This window comes from Mustela putorius, unplaced genomic scaffold (genome assembly GCF_011764305.1).
Source record: "Mustela putorius furo isolate JIRA1106 unplaced genomic scaffold, ASM1176430v1.1 tig00003845_pilon_pilon_pilon, whole genome shotgun sequence".
In the NCBI taxonomy this organism is placed as follows: domain Eukaryota; kingdom Metazoa; phylum Chordata; class Mammalia; order Carnivora; family Mustelidae; genus Mustela; species Mustela putorius.
In genome coordinates, this window is record NW_025421998.1 from 2,357,328 (window position 1) to 2,377,546 (window position 20,219).

The window sequence follows — 20,219 nt, forward strand, 5'->3', positions numbered from 1 at the left end:
GATTTCCATGGCTGCTGGAAACAGTCAAGAACTATTCATTAAACAAATTAGATCAGATTATGCACTTTAGGCTGTGCCCCCAAATCTTTGCCCAATATCTTCAGAGTGTCCAGGAAGAAGAGGACTGTATTGATTAAGAGAGATGACACATTTCAAACCTCATGACCTGAAGCATCTAGGTGGCTCAATTGCTTAAGCTTCTGCCTTCCCTTCAGGTCCTGATCTCAGAGTCCTGAGATTAAGCCCTGCTTCTGCTTCCGGCTCCCTGGCTTCCTGCTTAGTGTGGAGTCTGCTTCTCCCTCTCGCTTTGCCCAACTACCCCCAAACCCTGCTCATGCTCATGTGCTCTCTCTCTCTCAAAACAAACAAACAAACAACAAAACAAAACAAAACAAAAACATTTAAACCTCCTGATCTGTTCCTAGAACTAGTCAAAACTCAATTTTCCCACTGGAAAATTGGGAGGTTCCTAAGAACAAAGGATTTGGTTCTTGCTACATGAAGACAGCACACACAACCACCCTGCTGATGACCTCTGGGAATGTCTACTTTCACAGGGCTGGAGGGGAACAAATGCTTTCTCACCCCCACCCCCAAGTTTGTAGCAATGGGTTCTGGGATAATTTCATTTAAGGCCCCATTGCCAAGGAGGACTGAGTTAAAGATCTAAGTCCAGACTTCTAATATCCTGACTGTCAAGTTCATAAATCACCTTTGTATGTCACTGGATTCTGTTGTATTTTCTCTTCCATTTACTAGGTGTTATTTTTCTTCTTCTTGGGGCTAATTAATCTTGGGAAAATTGGAGCACCAAATGAAGCCTGAATGTAGCTTAGAGAAGACGTCCAGAGGAATATCACATAGTGACACCCAGAGGATGGATGACAGCAGACGACCTCTGTTTCTGTTAATGTGGAGGATTGTGTGACCTGAGAAATCCTGCTGGCACGAAAGTCGCTAGAAAACACACAAGCAGAGAAGCAAGCACTGGACCAACACTGGCTAAGACCTCCTGGCTTAGACTTGGACTTGAGAAACCTTAACAAGTGGGGCTAAAACAAAAATCGTGAAGCATATGCTAGAAGAGACATTGGACTTCTGAATAAAACTTGGACATCCCAAAGTCAGCCTATTCCATGGGTGAACTAGGTGAAAAATAAAACAAAACAAATAAATGCCAAACCCTTCCCTGAATGAAAAAGGGAAGAGTTGGCAGTCTAGCCTGTCTTGACTTTGGCTCTTGGAGGAAAGATAGAAAGAGAAAATCTTTCATGAATGTCTTAGCCACAAACCTACTGTTCTGCATATAAGGCAAGAATTAATCCCATTGGGGGACCCAAAATACACAAGGATAAAATTTAATTTAATGTTGGTGTTGCCCCTGAACACTGGCTTGGAAGAAGCAAATGCAATCATCTTTGGATAAAGCACAAATGCATGACGGACAAATTAAATAGCAGAGGAGACGGAGCATAAGAGAGGATTTGTGATCTGATACATAGATGTGACTAAATTAATTAGATTCACCCAGAGAGACAGAGGGAGCAAATGTATGGCATGCAGAATCCTATAGAGTGATCAAGTTCAAAGCATAGTTAATGTATGTCTAATATACATCTAATTGGAGTTCTAGATGACGCTAGAGAGAATTGGTAGAGACAATGTTTGAATGTGATTGGGAATTTTTCCAGACCTTGTAAAGACCTAATTCCTCAGGGTCATGAAGTACTAAAGACAAAATAGATTACATAAAAATTGCAGCATTAGCTGAGACTGATGCTAGAAAACCAAAAACAGAGGGAGGGTGTTTAATCAGCCAGATTACCTATACAGGCATGACCATTAGGCCTGTAGCTCACTTCTTAAAAGCAACAATGAAGATCACTAGACTGTGGAAGAGTAAATCATCAATGCGCCGACAGAAAATAACCATCAGCTTAGGAGTGTATAACCGGTAGAGGCATCTTTCAGAATGGGGGCAAATTAAGTAACTTCTAAGAGGATAAAAACAAAGAGGCTTTATTATGAGCAGAGGACTAAGGGAATTCTAAAGAACATCTCATAGTAGAGGGAACACAACTGGTTTAGGAAAGTCTACAATAAAAAAAAAATTAAAAAGTGAGCCCAAAATCCTTGACTATGAGAAAGAGTATTGATATTGTCTGAGTTTTGAATTACAAAATAGAGAGAGAGAGAGAGAACTCAAATATAGAGCAACAAGAACATTGAACTGTTGTTCCCAAGCTATTTATTGAAGCACCCACAGCATCCTAGTGAACACACAAGGGAACCAGAAGTTACGAGAAATTTCTAGGGAGACAGAGCAACATCTGTTGGATGCAGCATGGAATGCTAGCTCAAGGCTGTTCACGGTTTCCATATTGAATTCATTATGTTCCTTTCGATTCCATCTTATCTGTATGAAACTGAGTTTTGCAATGGATATTTCTATGGAAAAAAAAAACAAAACCCGAATACCAGAAGAAAATACATACTTAACAAGAAATAAGGGTGGAAATGTATCATTTTATTCCAAGATTTGAGAAGTTGTATAGTGCCTAACAAGTGTACATGTGGTACAAGAAAATAATTGTGGTTTTTGGAGAATGAAACAAAATTATTATTTCTTCCTTCAATTTAAATCTATTACTTTTTTCAGATAGCTCCCAAGTTGTTAGGATATAAATACATGATAAGTTGTTTTGACCTAATTATTTAATAAACAAAATGAAATTAGTTAATAAAACCAAAGATTCTTCTTTTTGCCTTGGGGCACTGTGAAGAAATTACTGAGACATTACAGACACGGGGAGCAGAGAAAGTTTGGGAATATCCGGATTATAAATTAGCATGGGGATAACTGGGTAGCTATTAACCAGATTTGTATTTTATTAATTTAAATGGGTATGTTAAAACTTGTAGGGGAAAAGAAAAGCATAGGTGTATATCTTCCAAACCAGTAAATATGGGGAAAATGGAGTGTGGGAAAACAATCTCAGCTAATCCCAAACAAGGCAAGATGAGATTCTTTTCCGTTAAGTGTGACAAAAAGAGAACCCTAAGTATTAAGGTGCTAGAAATAAATTCAAATTTATTAATAATCCTGATTCCCATGTAAATGCACTAAATCCTCTAATTCAAAGACTGGCTAAGTCCGTGATTTTCTATTTTCAGGAGACTTGCCTAAAATGTAAAACTTAGAAAGATTTATTGTAAAGGCACAAAATGATACATGAAGACAAACCAAACCAAAATGAAGCTCATGTAGCTTTAATAATGTTAGTTCAGACTTTAAAACAAAATGCATTACTATAGAAGTCTACCCTATAATAATAAAAAGTTTAATTCACTGAAAAGATGCAATAAATCTAAAATTATATGATTAGTAATGAAAAATTTTAGGACAACAAATTTGAAAAGCTGGTGTAGTTAAATTCCCAGAAAATATGCATTATTGAAACTTACTCAAGAAAAAAAAAAAAGAATATCTAAAATTCCCTATATTGAATCAAAGAATAAACTGGTAATGAAAAATCTTCTCACTAACAAAACACCAGCCCCAAAGAGAGAGTATTCAGGTGAGTTTCCATCAGGACCAGATATTCCAATCGTACACAAATGCTTTCAGAAAATAGGAAAAAAAGGGTTTACTGCAGTTCACATTGTGAAGTAAGAATTACTCTGGTTTCTAAGACTCAAGAGCAAAACAAGAAAGGAAAATTGCATGCCATTCTCATTCATGAGCTAGATTCAAAAAAAATGTTAAAGCAGCAGCAGATAAAATTCAAAACTTATTTTTTCTTGAAATGTAAGATTGATTCAGTATTAGAAAATTAATTCATGCATCATGTCAACAGATTAATGGAGGAAAATAATGTATTCTTTTAATAAATGGATAAAAAGAACTGATAAAGGGCAACATCTATGATAAAAGTTCTCAACAAACTAGGAATATATTCTGTATCCTAATACAGTGTGCCTACAATGCTTTGGTGAAAAAATAATGATGAAACATTAAGTATATTTCCTTTAAAATTGAGAACAAGATAAAAATGTTTTTTGCTAACACTCAATATACTGGTAGTCCTAGCCAATGATATAATATAAGAAAACAGAATAAAAGGTATAATTTGGAACAGAAAAACAAAACTATACTTATTCAGAGATGATATCATTAATTTTATAGAAAACCAAAAGAATCTACAAATGAGTTATTAATAAGACTGTTTGCCAGATATAATTTTATAGTAAATTTTATTTCTATATAATAGCAATAAGCAGCAAGTTAAAAAAAAAAAAAAGATCCATTTCACCTTGGCAGCTAACATGGACTGCTTTTATAAGGGACAAATATAATGAAAAATGAGCAAAGCCATTATGAAAAATGCTAACATTTTATAAAACATATTAAAAATGACTTAAATAAATTGAAATTATTAAAGTAAACATTTAATGGGTAGTAAGATAATATTGTAGTGATGTTATTTCTGCCCAGTAGGGTTTTCCTTGAACCTGAAAGGCTGGCTTTAAAATTTATAGACAAGAGCAAAGGTCCAAGAACCCTTGAAGACAAAGAACAAGGCAGGGGTGTGGTGGGGATCTTGCCAAATGAAACACTGGTCCTTATGATGAAAGAGAGGGATTTGGTCAGTGTGGTATTGGCCACGGGGTAGACAAATGTACCCACGGGACAGAACAGAGAGCCCAGGAGCAGCCCTAACATGTATAGAAGTGATCTACCCCAGAGCTGGTATTACAGATTCATGAGGAAAGGAAGGACACTGCTCCGAATGGCTCTGGGGGAAACGTGAAATCGAATCCCTTCCCACATCATATGTGAAATTCAATTCCAGTTTTTCCCAAAAGCAAAATATGGAAGACCAAAATTTTAAAAAAAATTATTAAATTTTATTTTTACTATAATTATAGATTTTCATGTAGTTGTAAGAACTAGTACAGGGATCCTGGGTGGCCTTTTACCAGGTCGACAATAGTAACATCTTGCCAAACTACCTTGCATCAGAACAACCAGGGTAATACCATGGGTACAGTCAAGATACTAACAGCTCCATCATGAAATCCCCCCTACTGCCCTGAAAACCATTCAGCGGCCATCTTTCCTGAATCCTCTATTGGAATCTGTTGCCTGTTTCTGGAATTTCATCACTTTGAGAATGCTGTGTAAATGGAATCAACTATGTACTCTTTGGGGATTGGCTCTTTACACTCAGCACAATTCCATCAACCTTCATCCAGGCTGTGGTGGGAATCAATGGCTTGTTTCTTCTTATTTTCAGTATGGAGTATTCCATTCTATGCTGTACCACAGTTAGCTTCATGATCCACAGGTTGAAAGACCTCTCTGCTGTTCACAGTGTTGGGCGATTACAAATAAAGGTGCTATGAATGTTCATATGCAGATTTTTAAAATTTATTTTTATTTTTTATTTCTTTTCAACAAAACAGAATTCATTGTTTATACACCACACCCAGTGCTCCATGCAATACGTGCCCTCCATAATACCCACCACCTGGCTCCGCAACCCCCACCACTTCAAAACCCTCAGATTGTTTTTCAGAATCCATAGTTTCTCATGGTTCACCTCCCCTTCCAATTTCCCTCAACTCCCTTCTCTCCATCTCCCTATGTCCTCCATGTTATTTGCTATATGCAGATTTTTGTCTGACATTCTCCACAGAATCGTGTGAGTGATCCTGCTTCTGTTTCCTAATGTTTGGTGTCCCTTTTTAAAACTTTAGCCATTGGTATTAGGTCATTATGCTTTTAGTTTATATCTCCTTCATGAGTAATGATATCAAGTATCTTCCCATGTGCTTATTTGCCATCTATGTATCTCCTTGGGCAACATGTCTGTTTATGCCTTTGCCTATTTTCTTTTCTTTTCTTTTTTTTTTTTTTTTAAGATTTTATTTATTTATTTGACAGAGATCACAAGTAGGCAGAGAGAGAGAGAGAGAGAGAGGAAGAGAAGCAGGCCTCCGGCTGAGCAGAGAGCCCAATGTGGGGCTAGATCCCAGGACCCTGGGATCATGCCCTGAGCCGAAAGCAGTGTCTTTAATCCACTGAGCCACTCAGACACCCCTAAGCCTACAGCACCCAGTATTCCCAGGCGGTATCCCACCCAACTACTAGCCTTTGCCTATTTTCTAACTGGATTTTTTTTTACTGTTAAGTGATAAGAGTGATAAACACACACACACACACACACACACACACACACACACACAAGATACTAGTCCATTGTTAGAGATACAGCTTGCAAATATTTCTTTCATTTTGTAGCTTTTTTCCCATCCCTTGCACACAATCTTTGCTAAGCAATATTAAAGATTTTTCTCTACGATTTTAGAACTTTAAATTATACATTGAAGTCCATGATCCATTTAAGTTATTTTTTATATAAGGAATGAGATTTAGGTTGAGATTTTTCTTTTTTCTTGTGATTGTTCCAGTACCATTTGTTTAAGAAGCTGTCCTTTCTTCATTGCATTTACACCTTTCCCAGAATTATCTGGGCGTACGCTGTGTGGATATATTTCTGAGTTCTCTATTCTATTCCATTTTCATACTCTGTAAGTACCTATAGGATATATAGCATCTATCCAGTATACCTTAATATCTGGGACACTAGGTCTCTTTCATTTTACTCTTATTTTCAAGATTGCTTATTCTAAGGTCTGTGTCTTTCCATATAAATTTCAGTAAAAGTTTTTTTACATCTAAAGAAAAACTCTTCTGGGATTTTGGTAAGAATTGCATCAAATCCATAGATAAATTAGAGGAGATTTGACATCTTCACAATGTTGAGTCTTCAAATCCAAGAACACAGTACACTTCTCCATTCGTTTTAGGTGACCTTTGATCTCTCTCATCAGCATTTTGTAATTTCTGGCATCCAGAGGCTACACCTGTATGTTGAGTTGGTATCCAAACATTTCATTTATTTTTAGCAATTGTTAATGGTATCATGTTTTTCGTTTTTGTTTCCTCAGGTTCATTGTCGGTATGCGGGAATGTTTATTACTTTTTAAATTTATTACTTCCGGAAGTATTTATTTATTATTTATTTATTACTTCCTCATTTATTTTTCGGGATTTCTATGTGGACCAGCATGGCATCTGTGCGATTACTTCTTTTTATTATATTTCTCCCTTGTACATTTACTTATTCTATTATTTTTCCCTTACAATCTGTATATCTTAAGCAGATTATGCCTTTTCTCTGGATTTATTTTCATGGCTAGAACTTCTAGTAATATGCTGAATAAGAGTGGTGACAGCAGACATCCTTGCCTTGTTCTCAGCATTAGAGAAAAGGTTTTCAGTTTATTAGCATTAAATACCATGTTGTCTTCAGGGGTTTTGTAGACAATCTTAATCAAGCTAAGGTAATTCCTCTCAATCCTTGACTTGCTATGAGCTTTTATTATAAATAGGCCAATGTTTTAAAATTTTAATAGGAAAATTTAGGAGACTATCCTGTCATCTAGAGTTGGGAAGAATTTTTAGAATATGTCATAAAAGATACAGAACATAAAGGGAAAATTCAATAAATTTCAGAAAGCTGAAAGTAAAAACTTCTGTTTGTCATAATACCACAAAATGAGTGAGAAATAAAGCCATAATATTGTCAATTTATGTTCCAATGAAGGATTCATAACCAGAATACATAAAGAACTCATGAACCAGTGAGAAAAGATAATTAAGCAAATAGAAAAAAAGCAAATGACTTGAACAAACATTTCATTGAAGGGGAAATAAAAAGCAGGGAAAATATATTCAGTCTCATTAGTAATCAAGGAAATACAAGTTAAAGCTTCAGTAGGATAGCATCGCAAAGTGATTAGATTGGCAAATAATATTCACTACTGGTAGGAATGCTGTTACCTAATATTAAAGATACATGTACCTGGTGTCTAGGTTTGTGCCTAGAGTCATTGTTGCATGAAGAGATGTTTAGTATGACAGCAGTTTTTGTTGTAGCAAAATAACTGAAAGCAATGTAAGAGCAGAAAGAATTAATAAATTATGATATATCTATATAATGACATAATTTACATTAGTGGCTGTAATTGCCCATGGCCATGATACTTCAAAATGGATGAGTCTCAAAAACCAGGTTAAAGAGAAAAAGCAAATCAGAGAAGAATACATACACATGATTTCATTGATATAAATCTTATAAATGGGTGAAAACAGGCACTAAATTCTTAGAGACATAAACATATAGGATATAAGAATGAAAAAAAGGAAGGATAATTTCAAAAAATCAGGAGATGATTATTTGGGAATAGAAGAGGGAGGAATTGGGACAAAATTGGGGCTGGAAACACTTGGGTAATGTTCTTAAGTTTTTACATGTTCTCATTAACCTATGCATACATGTCAGAATAGCTCTTTGAAAGACTAATATTTGTGTTTTTCATTAGAAAAAGGAGGGGGAAAGGCTGTGTCATGTGCATTAACACCAGAGTAATTTTAGTGATAGCAATTGTTTCAAAAGGAGTAAGACAAAAGAAAGTGTCAGCACCTAAATCTGCTCTCCATGATCTAAGTTAGGGATTTACTTATTCATTTTTTTCATGAATTGTGTCTTACATTTGCATCTTTTCCCAGGAGCGTTGAATTAACTTTCAGCGTACGAGTTGTATGTCACGCCTTCAGTTATTGAAACTTGACCACAGCTGTTCTCCTCTTAACCTACAGGAATGACTGAGTGATAAAGGACCATGGAATGAATGAGATCATTGGAACGCTTTGTTGCTTTTTAATATATCCGTGCCTGTTTGGGGAATCGTTTTCTGAGTTTTCCCAATGAGGAAGAATACTATCATTATTTTCTTCAAGTGCGGTAGATTCACTTCACACGTATAACGCATGTGCCCACTGTTTCTGTTGAATTCCTGCATCCCCCTTTCTGGCTTTTCTTCACTCTTAATGACCATGGTCCTCAAGGAGCTTCTCCTCTTGGCCTCTGCACTGTTTTCAGATAGGGTCACTATACCTAGGGCAGATTCCAGATACTTGGAAAACTTTAGGAAGCTGAGGGAATTGCGGCAAAGTGACATTAGAACTTGATAACTAAGTTCCTACAAATGAGTATATTTTGGGAAGCCAGTAAAACATTTTCATGTCTAGAGAAATCTAGGGATTTATTGAAATTTTAAAAGAGACAACACCCCCCACTAAATGAAGAAAAGAAAAGGAACCACTTGCTACTTAGTTAATTCAATTTAATCACTTAGTTAATTAAATAAATGAATAAATAAATGTGGTTTGTTAAACCCAATAAAATATTATTTAGCATCTATCAGATAGTCCCAGGTAATGTTCAAGGCACTGGGGATATAGCAGGGAACTAAACAGATATTTTAAAGTAAAAATAGCAGTCTGGTGGATACCATTTAATTAAAAAATATGCCTTATAAGACTGTAAGCTTCTGGAGGGTAAGGACCTTGCTTGTTCTGCGACTTAGTTTTTTTTTTTTTCTTCTCAGCACTTAATAATGCCTGGAACATTAATATGCATTTAATGCTTATTATTGATTATTAATCATTGCTGTTAATGTGTTTATTTTTGTTACATGAATGAATGCGCCTTAAAGCCCTACAGCTTGTCCTTGGTGGAGATGGAGTTTGAACCCAGTCTACTGATAATGATAATTAGTTGCCATTAATTGTGAGTTTACTCTGTCCAAGGTGCTATGCTCGCCATTTTATACTCATATCTTACTTAATCCTTACAAACTCCCGAGAAAGAGATATTATTGCTACCTTCTTATTGAGGAGGGTTTTGAGCCTCAGAGTATGTAAGTGCCTTGCCCAAGGTCACCTACTGGGTCTGTTCCCTTCAAAATCTGAGCCAGACTGGGGCCAAAATCCTTCCTCTTTTCAGAGCCTCTGTATCTGTGGTAGCCTTGGCTCCCAGGAAGGGAGCAGCTCAGTTTATTAACTAATTGGGCTACATGATGCCAAGCAATCCGTTTGGCTGATTTTCTTTCCCTAGCAAATTGACTAATTTGTTTTACAGAATTGACCCCATCAGCTAGTTATTTTAATGGTAAATCAAATTATGCTTGACTTTTTTTTTTCTTTTCTTTTACTGAGTCTCCAACTGGCTAAAAGTTTAGGGTCAGACATACCTTAATTATAATCCAGAGTCAACCATTTATTAACTGTGAACCTTGAGCAAGTTCTCAACCTCTTTAGGCTTCCATCACCTATCAGTAGAAATACAGATGAGAATAATTCCTACCTGGTCTACTTAATGAGACGATTGGATGGAGACAGCTCTTTCCCTTGTAACACAATGTCTGACCCTTAAGGAGTTTTGTGGGTGATAACTGCTGGTATTATACTTTTCCTTGCAGTTGCTAACCTGGCATTTTATTTTGATACTATCTTTGTGCAGTGCCTTTTACTAGGTCCTGCAGCTTCTTTCCAAGATAGACAAAGTCACTTACTTGTTACTTATTGGATTTTGCTCCTTCACGTGGAGCTTAAACTGTTGTAAAAATTGGCTCAGGTCTCTTATTCCCAACCCTCCCTTCTAATTACAGGCACTTTGAATGCAAGTTCATTCATCTTTTTACTGCCAGCCCCATCCTATTGTCTAATATATAGGTGCTCTGTGATGTTTGTTCAGTGGAATGAACTGGGGTAGGTCAGTTCACTATTGCACAACACGGTTAATGTCATTTGTGGGATTATATTGATTTTCAATATGATCTTTACACATACCATTCGTGTATGTCACTTAATGCCTGCAGTCTGTCTCTTTTCCTTTGTGTATGTTTTGCTACTTCTACTCTTGACCCAGAGCTCTTGCTTTCCTTAGAGATTTTTACCACCTATAGAGTGGGTATTGCTTTTTTATTTTTTACATTTCTTTTCTTGTTAGTGCTGTATTACAGACTGGGTCTGCCACTCCTGCTATAGGACTATTCAAAAGACTTTCCTACTTAAACTTTTATTTCCCACATCACTTTAAGGTATACATTTTACCCTTCCCCCCACCCCCATCATTAATACATTACCATTTGACTCTGTCATTAGGCTGTCAATCTGTGAAACTCTTGAAGAAGAAAGAAAAACCTTATTTTTAAATCGGCCTGATACTTTGCTAAAGAGGTTGGTGCACTCGCTACAATTCTATTCTTGTCAGGAATAGGCTTTTGCAATTATAAGGAGAAAAAATGAAATTTAGAAGAGCTACCCCACCATAAGAGATCTAGGGAGGATAAAATAAGGAAAAGAAGGACAACATTCAGTGCAAAGTTCTAGGGAAGGTTCTTTGCCTCATTTAAAAATAACTAAATGTGTACCCCAAACGCTCCAAATAGCCAGTCTGAGGGGTTCCAGCCATGATCTTGCCTTAAGAGAAAATGGTATCGGAGGCCTCTAGAGCTGAGGTCCCCATTCCATTGTGAGTGGTCAGAAAATGAAACACTTTCAATCTGAATTTCTAGGTTAAGGTAATAGAGTTTAGGGTGTTGAGCCCTGGTGAGAAAAGGAACAGGGAACATTTCGTCACCATTGCCAAGGAAATGTTATCCGAATGCTGGTGCATGCCAAGGTCCTGCGTTTCCAATGAAGTTAGGGGGAGACAATACGTTTGAAGTGCAGGAGGAGAAATTTATGCTGAAATTCAGACAGACTGCCTGGGTTCTGAGATTCTCGAATATGTTGCTAAACAGAGCAGGACTCGCCCCACAAACAAGGCTGGAGAGTTTTCCAAGATTCCGAGTCATTAGGCAGGGTTTCCAGGGACAGCAGGGCTCGGCTTCAATTGTTCCCCGAGATCATCTGACCTGATTCATGAAGGAAGCCTATGGAATTGTATCGACTCGCGGTTTTCCATAAAAGTGCCTGGTGACCCAGCAGGGGAATCGGCCCAGGCTTTCTGAAGATGTGGGTGCAGGCTAGCCCATTTATTTCCTAACTGTACAAACGCTATAGCAAATGAAAAGCTGCAGTTAACTTCCTGTGCCAAGCATGGGAACGATTTATATTTCTGCCTGAAACTGAGTGATTTTCGATGCAAGGGAAGTGATGAGGCTGGATTACAAAGTTTCCTCTCAGGAGGGTCATATACAAACAGCAATGAGGGGAGGGCCGAAGGAAGTACCTTCTTGAAGCTGCTTCCCCAAGAAACTTCAATCAACTGCGAGGTTTTGCTTGCACAAAACTTTGACGTGTGTCCCTTGACCTTTACCAACTACCCTTTCACGTTTGACACTTAACGTTTCCACCACGATTAGAATTCAGCGTTAATTAATTTCAACAGTATCAGTTAAGTTATATTTAGCTAAAGAACACTCACTTTTGTCTTTTGTGAGTAGCACTGCAGTGTTATTACGAAGAGGTAGTCAGGAGGGCAACAGATAGGAGAAGAGAAGAATGATTCAGTGTGCAGATAATTGTTTCGAGTGAAATTTAGCTTGGTATTTTTGTTCCTGTCCTCAGTAGAACTGAGATTTAGCACCTCGCCTTGGCATTTAGCCCCCACACCCACATAGGAGGAGGCTGTGCTGGGTGGGTGCTGAGAACGAGCCACACCAGAGTTAAATTATAGCTCAGTTCTAACACTGGCAAGAATTTTCTCTGGCCAGCTCCTGGGTGCAAAGCTGGTGATTCCAAAAGAGAGGCAAGGCATCCCTAGAAAGGATCTCCATATGGTGTGGCATCACCCTCGCCGAGGGGGGGGAGTTGACGGGGTTGTTTAAAGAGCATCGCCCCAAAGGTGGTGACCGTTCCCAAAGAAAACAGTGGTGCCCCAGAATATTGAGACCCAGCAGGGTCATACTTTTAACCTTAAAATGTCACCTGCGAGGTTGTCTTACTGGCTTATTCTGTAACATGACCAAAAAGCTCCCTGGACTTGGAGAGAGCCCAAGAATTTTGACCTCTTTCCCCTGGGTTGTCTAAGGGAGAAATCATTTTTGTTAGTTAGTTTTTTTTTTTTTTTTTAATTCCATGCTCTTTTAACTCCGTGTGAACAGACTATGATGAGGGTATGGATATGCACATCTTGTTTTTACCTGAAGCCCAAAATCCTGTAGAACCATTACAACATGTGGCTCTTTGGGATATTAGCATGAAAGCCTGGTCCGTAAGTTTACTGTGCCACTCAATCCCTTCTGCCCCTTAGATCCGTGCACAGAACGGGAAGAGAGAAGCTCTCCATTTGGTAGGCAGTACAGGTGAAACCAATTCATACGTAAGCTGCCCTTTTATGTCTCAGTGAACATTCAGTAATAGGAATAGTAAATTGAATTTGGGGGTTCTTTGAGACAGTATACCCAGGTAGTCTCCAGTTGTTAAAAAAATAAAGAAAGAAAGAAAGGAAACCAACTTTTGTAGCATTTTCGTTTGTGTTTGACCAAACGTTTTGCCTCCCATAATTCAGATTTCACGTTCTAGAATCAAGTTCCAAGTCCTCGTCTTATCCTCCACCCGAGTTGGAGGACTCTTGATCCTTGCCACATTCTGGATTCCTACCTACCCAGTAGGAAAAGTGAAAGCCAAGGATTTAGGTAGCTCTGTTCCAGTGATCAAGCAATTCAACATCAAGTCACATTTATGTTTCTCTAGTCCTGATAGAATGTCCCTGGCCTAGTAACTGGCCTTGTGTCTTAACCCTGAGGTCAAGTCTGCCTCATGTTCTTGATCCTGGTCTCCGTGCATGGGAGTCTGACCAGCCCTCTAGGATGGGGTCTCTGTTGTTGCTGTTGTTGTTTTCCTCAGTTTTCTCCTTGCCAGCTCCTACTGACTCATCGTTCTGAGATGTAGTCTGATCATTATGGTCTTGTTATCACCGAAAACATGTCTGGTTTCCATCTCTTGCTCAAGCGTCTGACCTGAGTCCACTCGGGGCTCCTGGCTCTGGTAAGAGCAGCCCTGAATCTGTTCACTCCCAGCAGCCACTAGGCCTTCTAGTTCTGGTTCACCTTTCAAACTGGTCTGTCTCCCCACACCTTCCACTGAATACATTGCCGGGAACACATATACCATCCCCATGAGCTGCCCTTTTCCAGGTCCTGGTTCTTCTCGCATTCTGTCCTTCTGCAGTTGACTTTGGCCATGTCCTGCAGTGAGGTAATGCAGGAAGAGGCCAAACTTTAGTATTTAGAGGATCAAACATAGATGAAAGGGGGGGGAAAATCGTGCCCTATACTTAGGAGCAAATAACATTTTGAAGAGTGGGAAGACTTTATTAGAAAATGCAGTTTGCTAGTCCTGGAATCTTCTAATTCTTTTTGGCTTCACTTGATTTAATAGAGGATAGAAATATTTTTATTTAAAATATTTACTTCCAGGGACGTCTGGGTGGCTCAGTGAGTTAAAGCCTCTGCCTTCAGCTTAGGTCATGATCCCAGGGTCCTGGGATCGAGCCCCACAGTGGGCTCTCTGCTCAGCGGGGAGTCTTCTCCCACCTCTCTTTGCCTACTTCTCTGCCTACTTGTGATCTCCATCTGTCAAATAAATAAATAAATAAATCTTAAAGAAAAAAAGAAAACAAAACATTTATTTCCAAATTAAAATTCCAAACATCTTTACGTTTTGCAATATCTTTTCTTCAATGGACCAAATAGGTGGCTTTTTGAACTCCTTGAGACTAAATAGTTTTATTTTATAATTTATTCTCCTGTCTGTTTTTACATTTAAAGGTGTTACACAATGGCCTCATCATGGAGTTGAAGCATCCAACCGTGGGGAAGATATCAGTGCCAGGTTTGAAAATTTTTGTCATTTTCCTTAATCCCTTCCTTCCTGAATTTTTCCCTGTGCCGATCGCTGCAGATAGTTGGTGACCCCCCAGCTTGTCAGGATGTTATCCAATTTCTTTGTTTGGATAAAAGGGAAGCCCTAGTTACGTCACACCCACGAGCATATGCTGAAGCTACAGAATTGTGTCTCGGCTTGAACGAACATCCGACTGCCTTGGTGACCCGAAATGCTCTTATTATCTGACTCCATTTTTTGTAATCATTTGCTCACAAAAGTACATCATATAATTGCCAAAGATAGACAACCATAGAGACGGCACCTCTCACAAATGAGGGCGGAAGCTGGGCACCATGGAGTTGTTGTCTACTGACATCTGAGGCCAGGGTCCTTTCCTTTTGAACTGTGGTTTACAGTGTGGTTCTCAGCTTTGTAGATAAGGAAACTAAATGTTTTCACTTCACTCAGGATACACTGAATTTTTCTAACTTGACTCATACCAAACAAACTCCCTAAGACATTTTGGTCTAAGCCAAGATGCCAACTTTTTCACTTCTGGGAGAATTCTCTTTCCGGAATCCAGAAGCCTCGTGCCTACTTTCAGAACATCCAGAGTGTCGTGAGAGCTCATGACCAACCTCCGGCCCCCACAGACTTCACTCCTCTAATGATCATAATGTTACCATTCTTCAGATCTGCTGTCTCTGCTCGGGGCACCACTGGGAAGGCATGCCACATTCTTGTCCATCGGGTCCCTGTTTGCTAGACTAGACACAAACCAGACACTTATTTCTATCTCTTCTTCTGACAAAGGATAATGAAATTAGTTAGGACTTCGGTCACTGTTTACTTGAAACTATATGCTGGTTACGATGCTTGAAACTTGGGCATTCCCCAAAGCCCTCACTCACCTCAGACAAATAGCATAGAGCATTTACTTCTGTCGAATCACATTTATTGAATAACTGTTATGGTTAAGTTCATTCCAAGTATAATCTAATTTTAAGATACAGGATTAGCTTGGTAATAATGTTCTAGAAGAGATCCGATCATGGCCATCAGTGCCAAAAGGATAAGAAGAGGGAGGTATGGTGAATAAAGCAAGTTGAAAGGGAAAATTCTGATGTGCAGGGGTAGAAGGAACACCATACATGAATTAAGGAAGGTAACTGAGAGAGCAGCTGTGAGCACATCAGAGACTGGGGCCACGTGTTAACAGGGAAATACTATACAGCGTAGGCAGGTGGTAGTGAAAAAAAGGCCTGTTGATAAAAGCTAAGGAAGTCACTTATTCATTCATGTGATTGAGCATATACCATATGCCAGGCAAGGCTTTGGGTCCTGGAAATACAAAAATAATGGAGCTCATACTCAAAGGAAAGTCAAATAATAAAAGTAGCCAGCAAATGCTCCCGTAAGTGTAAGTCATTATGAGTGCAAAGAAGAAGGCGCAACTTCCAGGTTGTCATGGAGAATGATGGAGGCAGACGGGACCTGCATTTGTTTGAGTGATCCATGACAGGCCGGGGGCTTAGCAATGGAAAACTGTAGGTTAATAAGAAGTCAACATGGGAAGAGTAGGGGAAGAGTGTTCCAAACAAAGGCACCAGCATGGGAGAAGACTCTGAGGGGGAAAGAGCTGGGTGTGTTTAAGCCAACATGGGCAGGTGAGGTAAGAGCCAGGAAATCAGACTGCAGAAAGGCAGAGCCCGAGGCCCCACCAGTTGTAGTTTTACTCTAATTTGATGCAGGGGAATGAAATGGCATAATTTATAACATTGCAGGGAGTACGTCAGGAAGTTGTGATGGAAGTTGAGGTGATCATATCTTAAGTTAGGGTTCATGGAGGTAGTGAAGAAGAGACGGAAGTGGCCAAAACAAAACCCTTAAGCACAGTGTTTTCAGTGTGAGGAGACATTAAAAAACATTTTGTCGAGTGGCTTTTAATTTTGCTTTTTAGGCAGAGGAACTAATTTTCCAAGTAAAATCTCAATATTCTCAATATCCGAGATAGATTAAAACAGAGTTTTGCTGGTGGAGAGGTTAGTACTTCAACCATTTAGCTTTCTCCTCCTCTGCTTCCCTCATGCTGTCTCCTCCAGACACCTGTTTGGAGCCCTGGGACCCAAAGGACATTCAGGAACCACTGGTGTAATTTAATTCTACAAGTTTACAGATGAGGTCACAGTCAATAGTATCCCCAGCACATGAGAGGAAAGGGTAAACATTTGAACATTAATACGATTGTTAGTATAGGAAGGAGGAAAGTGAGTCAGTGGCCAACCTAGAAGGAACTCATTGGATGTAACTCTTTAGATCAATCAGATGTGAATTTTCTGATGTCCTGGTAAAAGAGTGAACAGTCAATCTCGGGAAGAGAAAAGTATTTTTCCAGATTCCTAAGGGAAAGGCGCACCCTTTTTCTCATTTTAATGTGTAAATGTATCAATTAGCTATTGTCAGAATAATGCTGTGTAACAGAAAACCACCAAATCTGAGTACCATCCAGACAGAAGCATTTGTTCATTCCATGCACGTGCACGAGGGGAGGACAGTCAGCCAAGGCCACACTTGGTTGGGTGGCTTTGCTTCTAGACGCAGGTCTGGCCAGGTGTCTCTGTGAGATGGACTCAGCTTGCCCCACGCGTTGCTCACGTTCTTGTGGCGATGGCAAAAGAGCAAGGAGGCAAACAGACACCACCGTGCGTAATCAACAGACCCTTCTGTCCACATTCTGATGGCCAAACCAAGTTTTAGGTTATGTTCCAAGGAGTGGGGAAATCTTTTTCTCTTTTTAAGAGAAACAACAAAGCTACCTGAAAGAAAACATGGGCTCAAGGAGGGGCAAAAACTGGGGCCCAAATTCCATTTATTGCAACAGAATTCTCAGATCTACAGCTATCTCCTTTTTATATGATATTGTTACCTTTATTTCCCTTTGTAAAATTCCACCTCTTTAATATCTATTGAGCTTAAGCATATTTTTGATATCTCTGCTTTATTGACTTATATTCCTTTTATAGAACTTTTATAGAACTGTCACTATACCAAGTCTCAGATTCCAGGTGACATGGATATGTTTAGGTTATTTTTGGAATTAACATCTGAGTGTCTTTTGAGAGCTGCTGGCACATTGGGCTCCCCAGCAAAGGGAGAGACAATTCTGCTTATGGACATGAATCAGTTGCTATTCTGTCTCCTAATTCCCTGTATCCTATCAAGAGGCCACGCATATAGGGTAAGAGATATTAAATGCAAAGCGGATTGATCAGTAAATAATTATTTTTGTTTCCTGTGGATTTCCCCCTTCACTGGTATTTACTTAGGTATTTACCTAGGTATTGACCTATGATCGTTCTGCCTTTCTTTGTAAGGGATGTCCCCATTGGAGACCTCATGAATGCTATAGAAATGACTGATTCTCCTGCAATGCCTCAATGAGGTGAATCTGCCAAAACAGGATGCCCAGAGTGGAGTTAAAAGTGATATTATGCTACATTGTGTTCTAGTTAGCTAGTGGAGACATATTTTTGAATTCATTAAATGTAGTTCTATACACACACACACACACACACACATCTATATATATATACATCTTTATTTTACAGGATTTTTACTGTAAAATATTACTTTATAATACTGTAAAATGTTACTTAAAACTACTTTAATGTTACTTTAAACTACTTATTAAAAATAAGTAGTTTTATTTCTGTTTCCTATGTTTATTTATTTATATTTATGTACTTATATTCCCTATGTTATTAATGAACTTCCTGCAAACTTTACTAAATTTTCCATACATTGTACTGATCTGCCTGAAACGTTTTCTACCTTGGTCATTTCTGGAAACTAGTCTCTTGAAGAACAGCAGTAATTCTTATACAACATTTATGGCACTGTTTTTCCAAGATGTGTAAATGCACTCCATTCCCTTGGATTCTCAGTTTAGAGCTCGCACCTAGGAGACTGCTAATTGATTCATACCTTCAAGCTACTACTGATCAATCAATGTTTAATACACTATGAACAGGGATGGGAAATTATTAACTTCTTCAAAATTCCTTTTGGCTACTTCAATAATTACTGTAAGTACTACATTGTTCTGATATTTGTTATCATTACCAATATTAAAGTAAAGCGAGTAGTATGACCTAAACTATGTGCTTTATTAATTTATCTCTATTGCTACATCCTCCCTTTTCATATTGTTTCTCACTACTTGCAATGAATAGGAAATAATTTAAGAAGAAATTTGCATTTCCTTGAAAAAGCATGCAAACTAGTTAATGCTCATACATTGTCTCTGTGAGTTGTTGTTAGGCTAATACTATTGTTCTTTATTTCATATGCTGTTCATTAAACTACTCTCTCCTTTGAACTTTAAAGCCTATTTGATAGTTCAGGGTGGAGAGAGACTAAGAGGAAGTAATCACTAGCAGTGGGTGTGTACATGAGAAAAGGTGTGATGTGTCTCTTTGCCAGGCTTAAATATTCTGGTGTTCTAGAGTCCCCAGGAGGGCGGCAGGCCACTATTAGTTGAGGGACAGAAGTATCCACATAGTGGGCACAATGTACTACTAATTTGCTCCTGATTAACTTATGTAATTTGAGTACTGAGTTGAGTAGTCAAACCTCAAACACACAACCTCGACTGTTGTCTTCCCTATGCTAGATGGAGCTCTGGTGATGCCACTCACGGGGCTACTCTTCATCAGGGAGGGCAGCGTGAACAATAGATGGGGGCAAGGGGATGACAGTTTCCACGGAGAACTATACGCCATAGCGGAGGGGGAGAGTATGGACCAGGGAGACCTCCCCGAGGGTGTGGCTTCACAGAAGGCTTCCCTGAGAAATGAAGTGTAAACAGACACACTTGCAATGGGCAGCTGTGCTTTGGGCCAGTGTGGTGTGGGCTGCAGGGGTGGTGAGGAGGCTGTGTTGGCACACAGAGGAGCTGAGGACGGGCTCCCAGGGAGAAGCCCGGAGGGGCCAGGCTCACCCTCAGTCACCCTGGAGAGGCAGGTGGAGGCCAGAAGAATAAGACCTAACACGGAGCTGATGCACAAACTAAAACCAAATTAACATGGAAAGGGGATGTGTGCTGAGCTGTCTGAGGTCCCTACTCCCCGGAGGAGAAGGGTCTTGGAAGAGGAGCTTGGGTAGGAGCCGCGATCTGGTTTGGCAGATGTCCTCACGGATGGCTTTTAGCAATTCCAAAAAGCCTTCTCACTCAGTTGAAAAGTTTTTGCAAAGCTCCTAGCATCCTGACGTTTAAACTGTGAAAGCGATGGCAATTGGGGTTCATTTATTACCAAGTTAAAAGGTACATTCTAGTTCATAACACAAAGTTTCGTCAACCAGAGACCGGCCGTTAGAGAAACATTTGCCTTACTTGTGACTCGAGCGGAAAGACCTCCCATTAGTTATTATATTCCAGAGGACTGCCAGTTTCCACTGAGCCCTTTGCCAT

General features: G+C 39.0%; 1 protein-coding gene across 1 annotated transcript in view; it reads left to right on the forward strand.

The window, feature by feature from the left end:
* SUGCT (succinyl-CoA:glutarate-CoA transferase) overlaps positions 1-20,219 on the forward strand; it is a 799,797-nt gene that overhangs the window by 680,395 nt on the left and 99,183 nt on the right. The window contains exon 13 of the mRNA XM_004739352.3: positions 14,692-14,755. Coding sequence (XP_004739409.1) covers positions 14,692-14,755 — 64 coding nt within the window. The remainder of the gene's footprint in view (positions 1-14,691; positions 14,756-20,219) is intronic.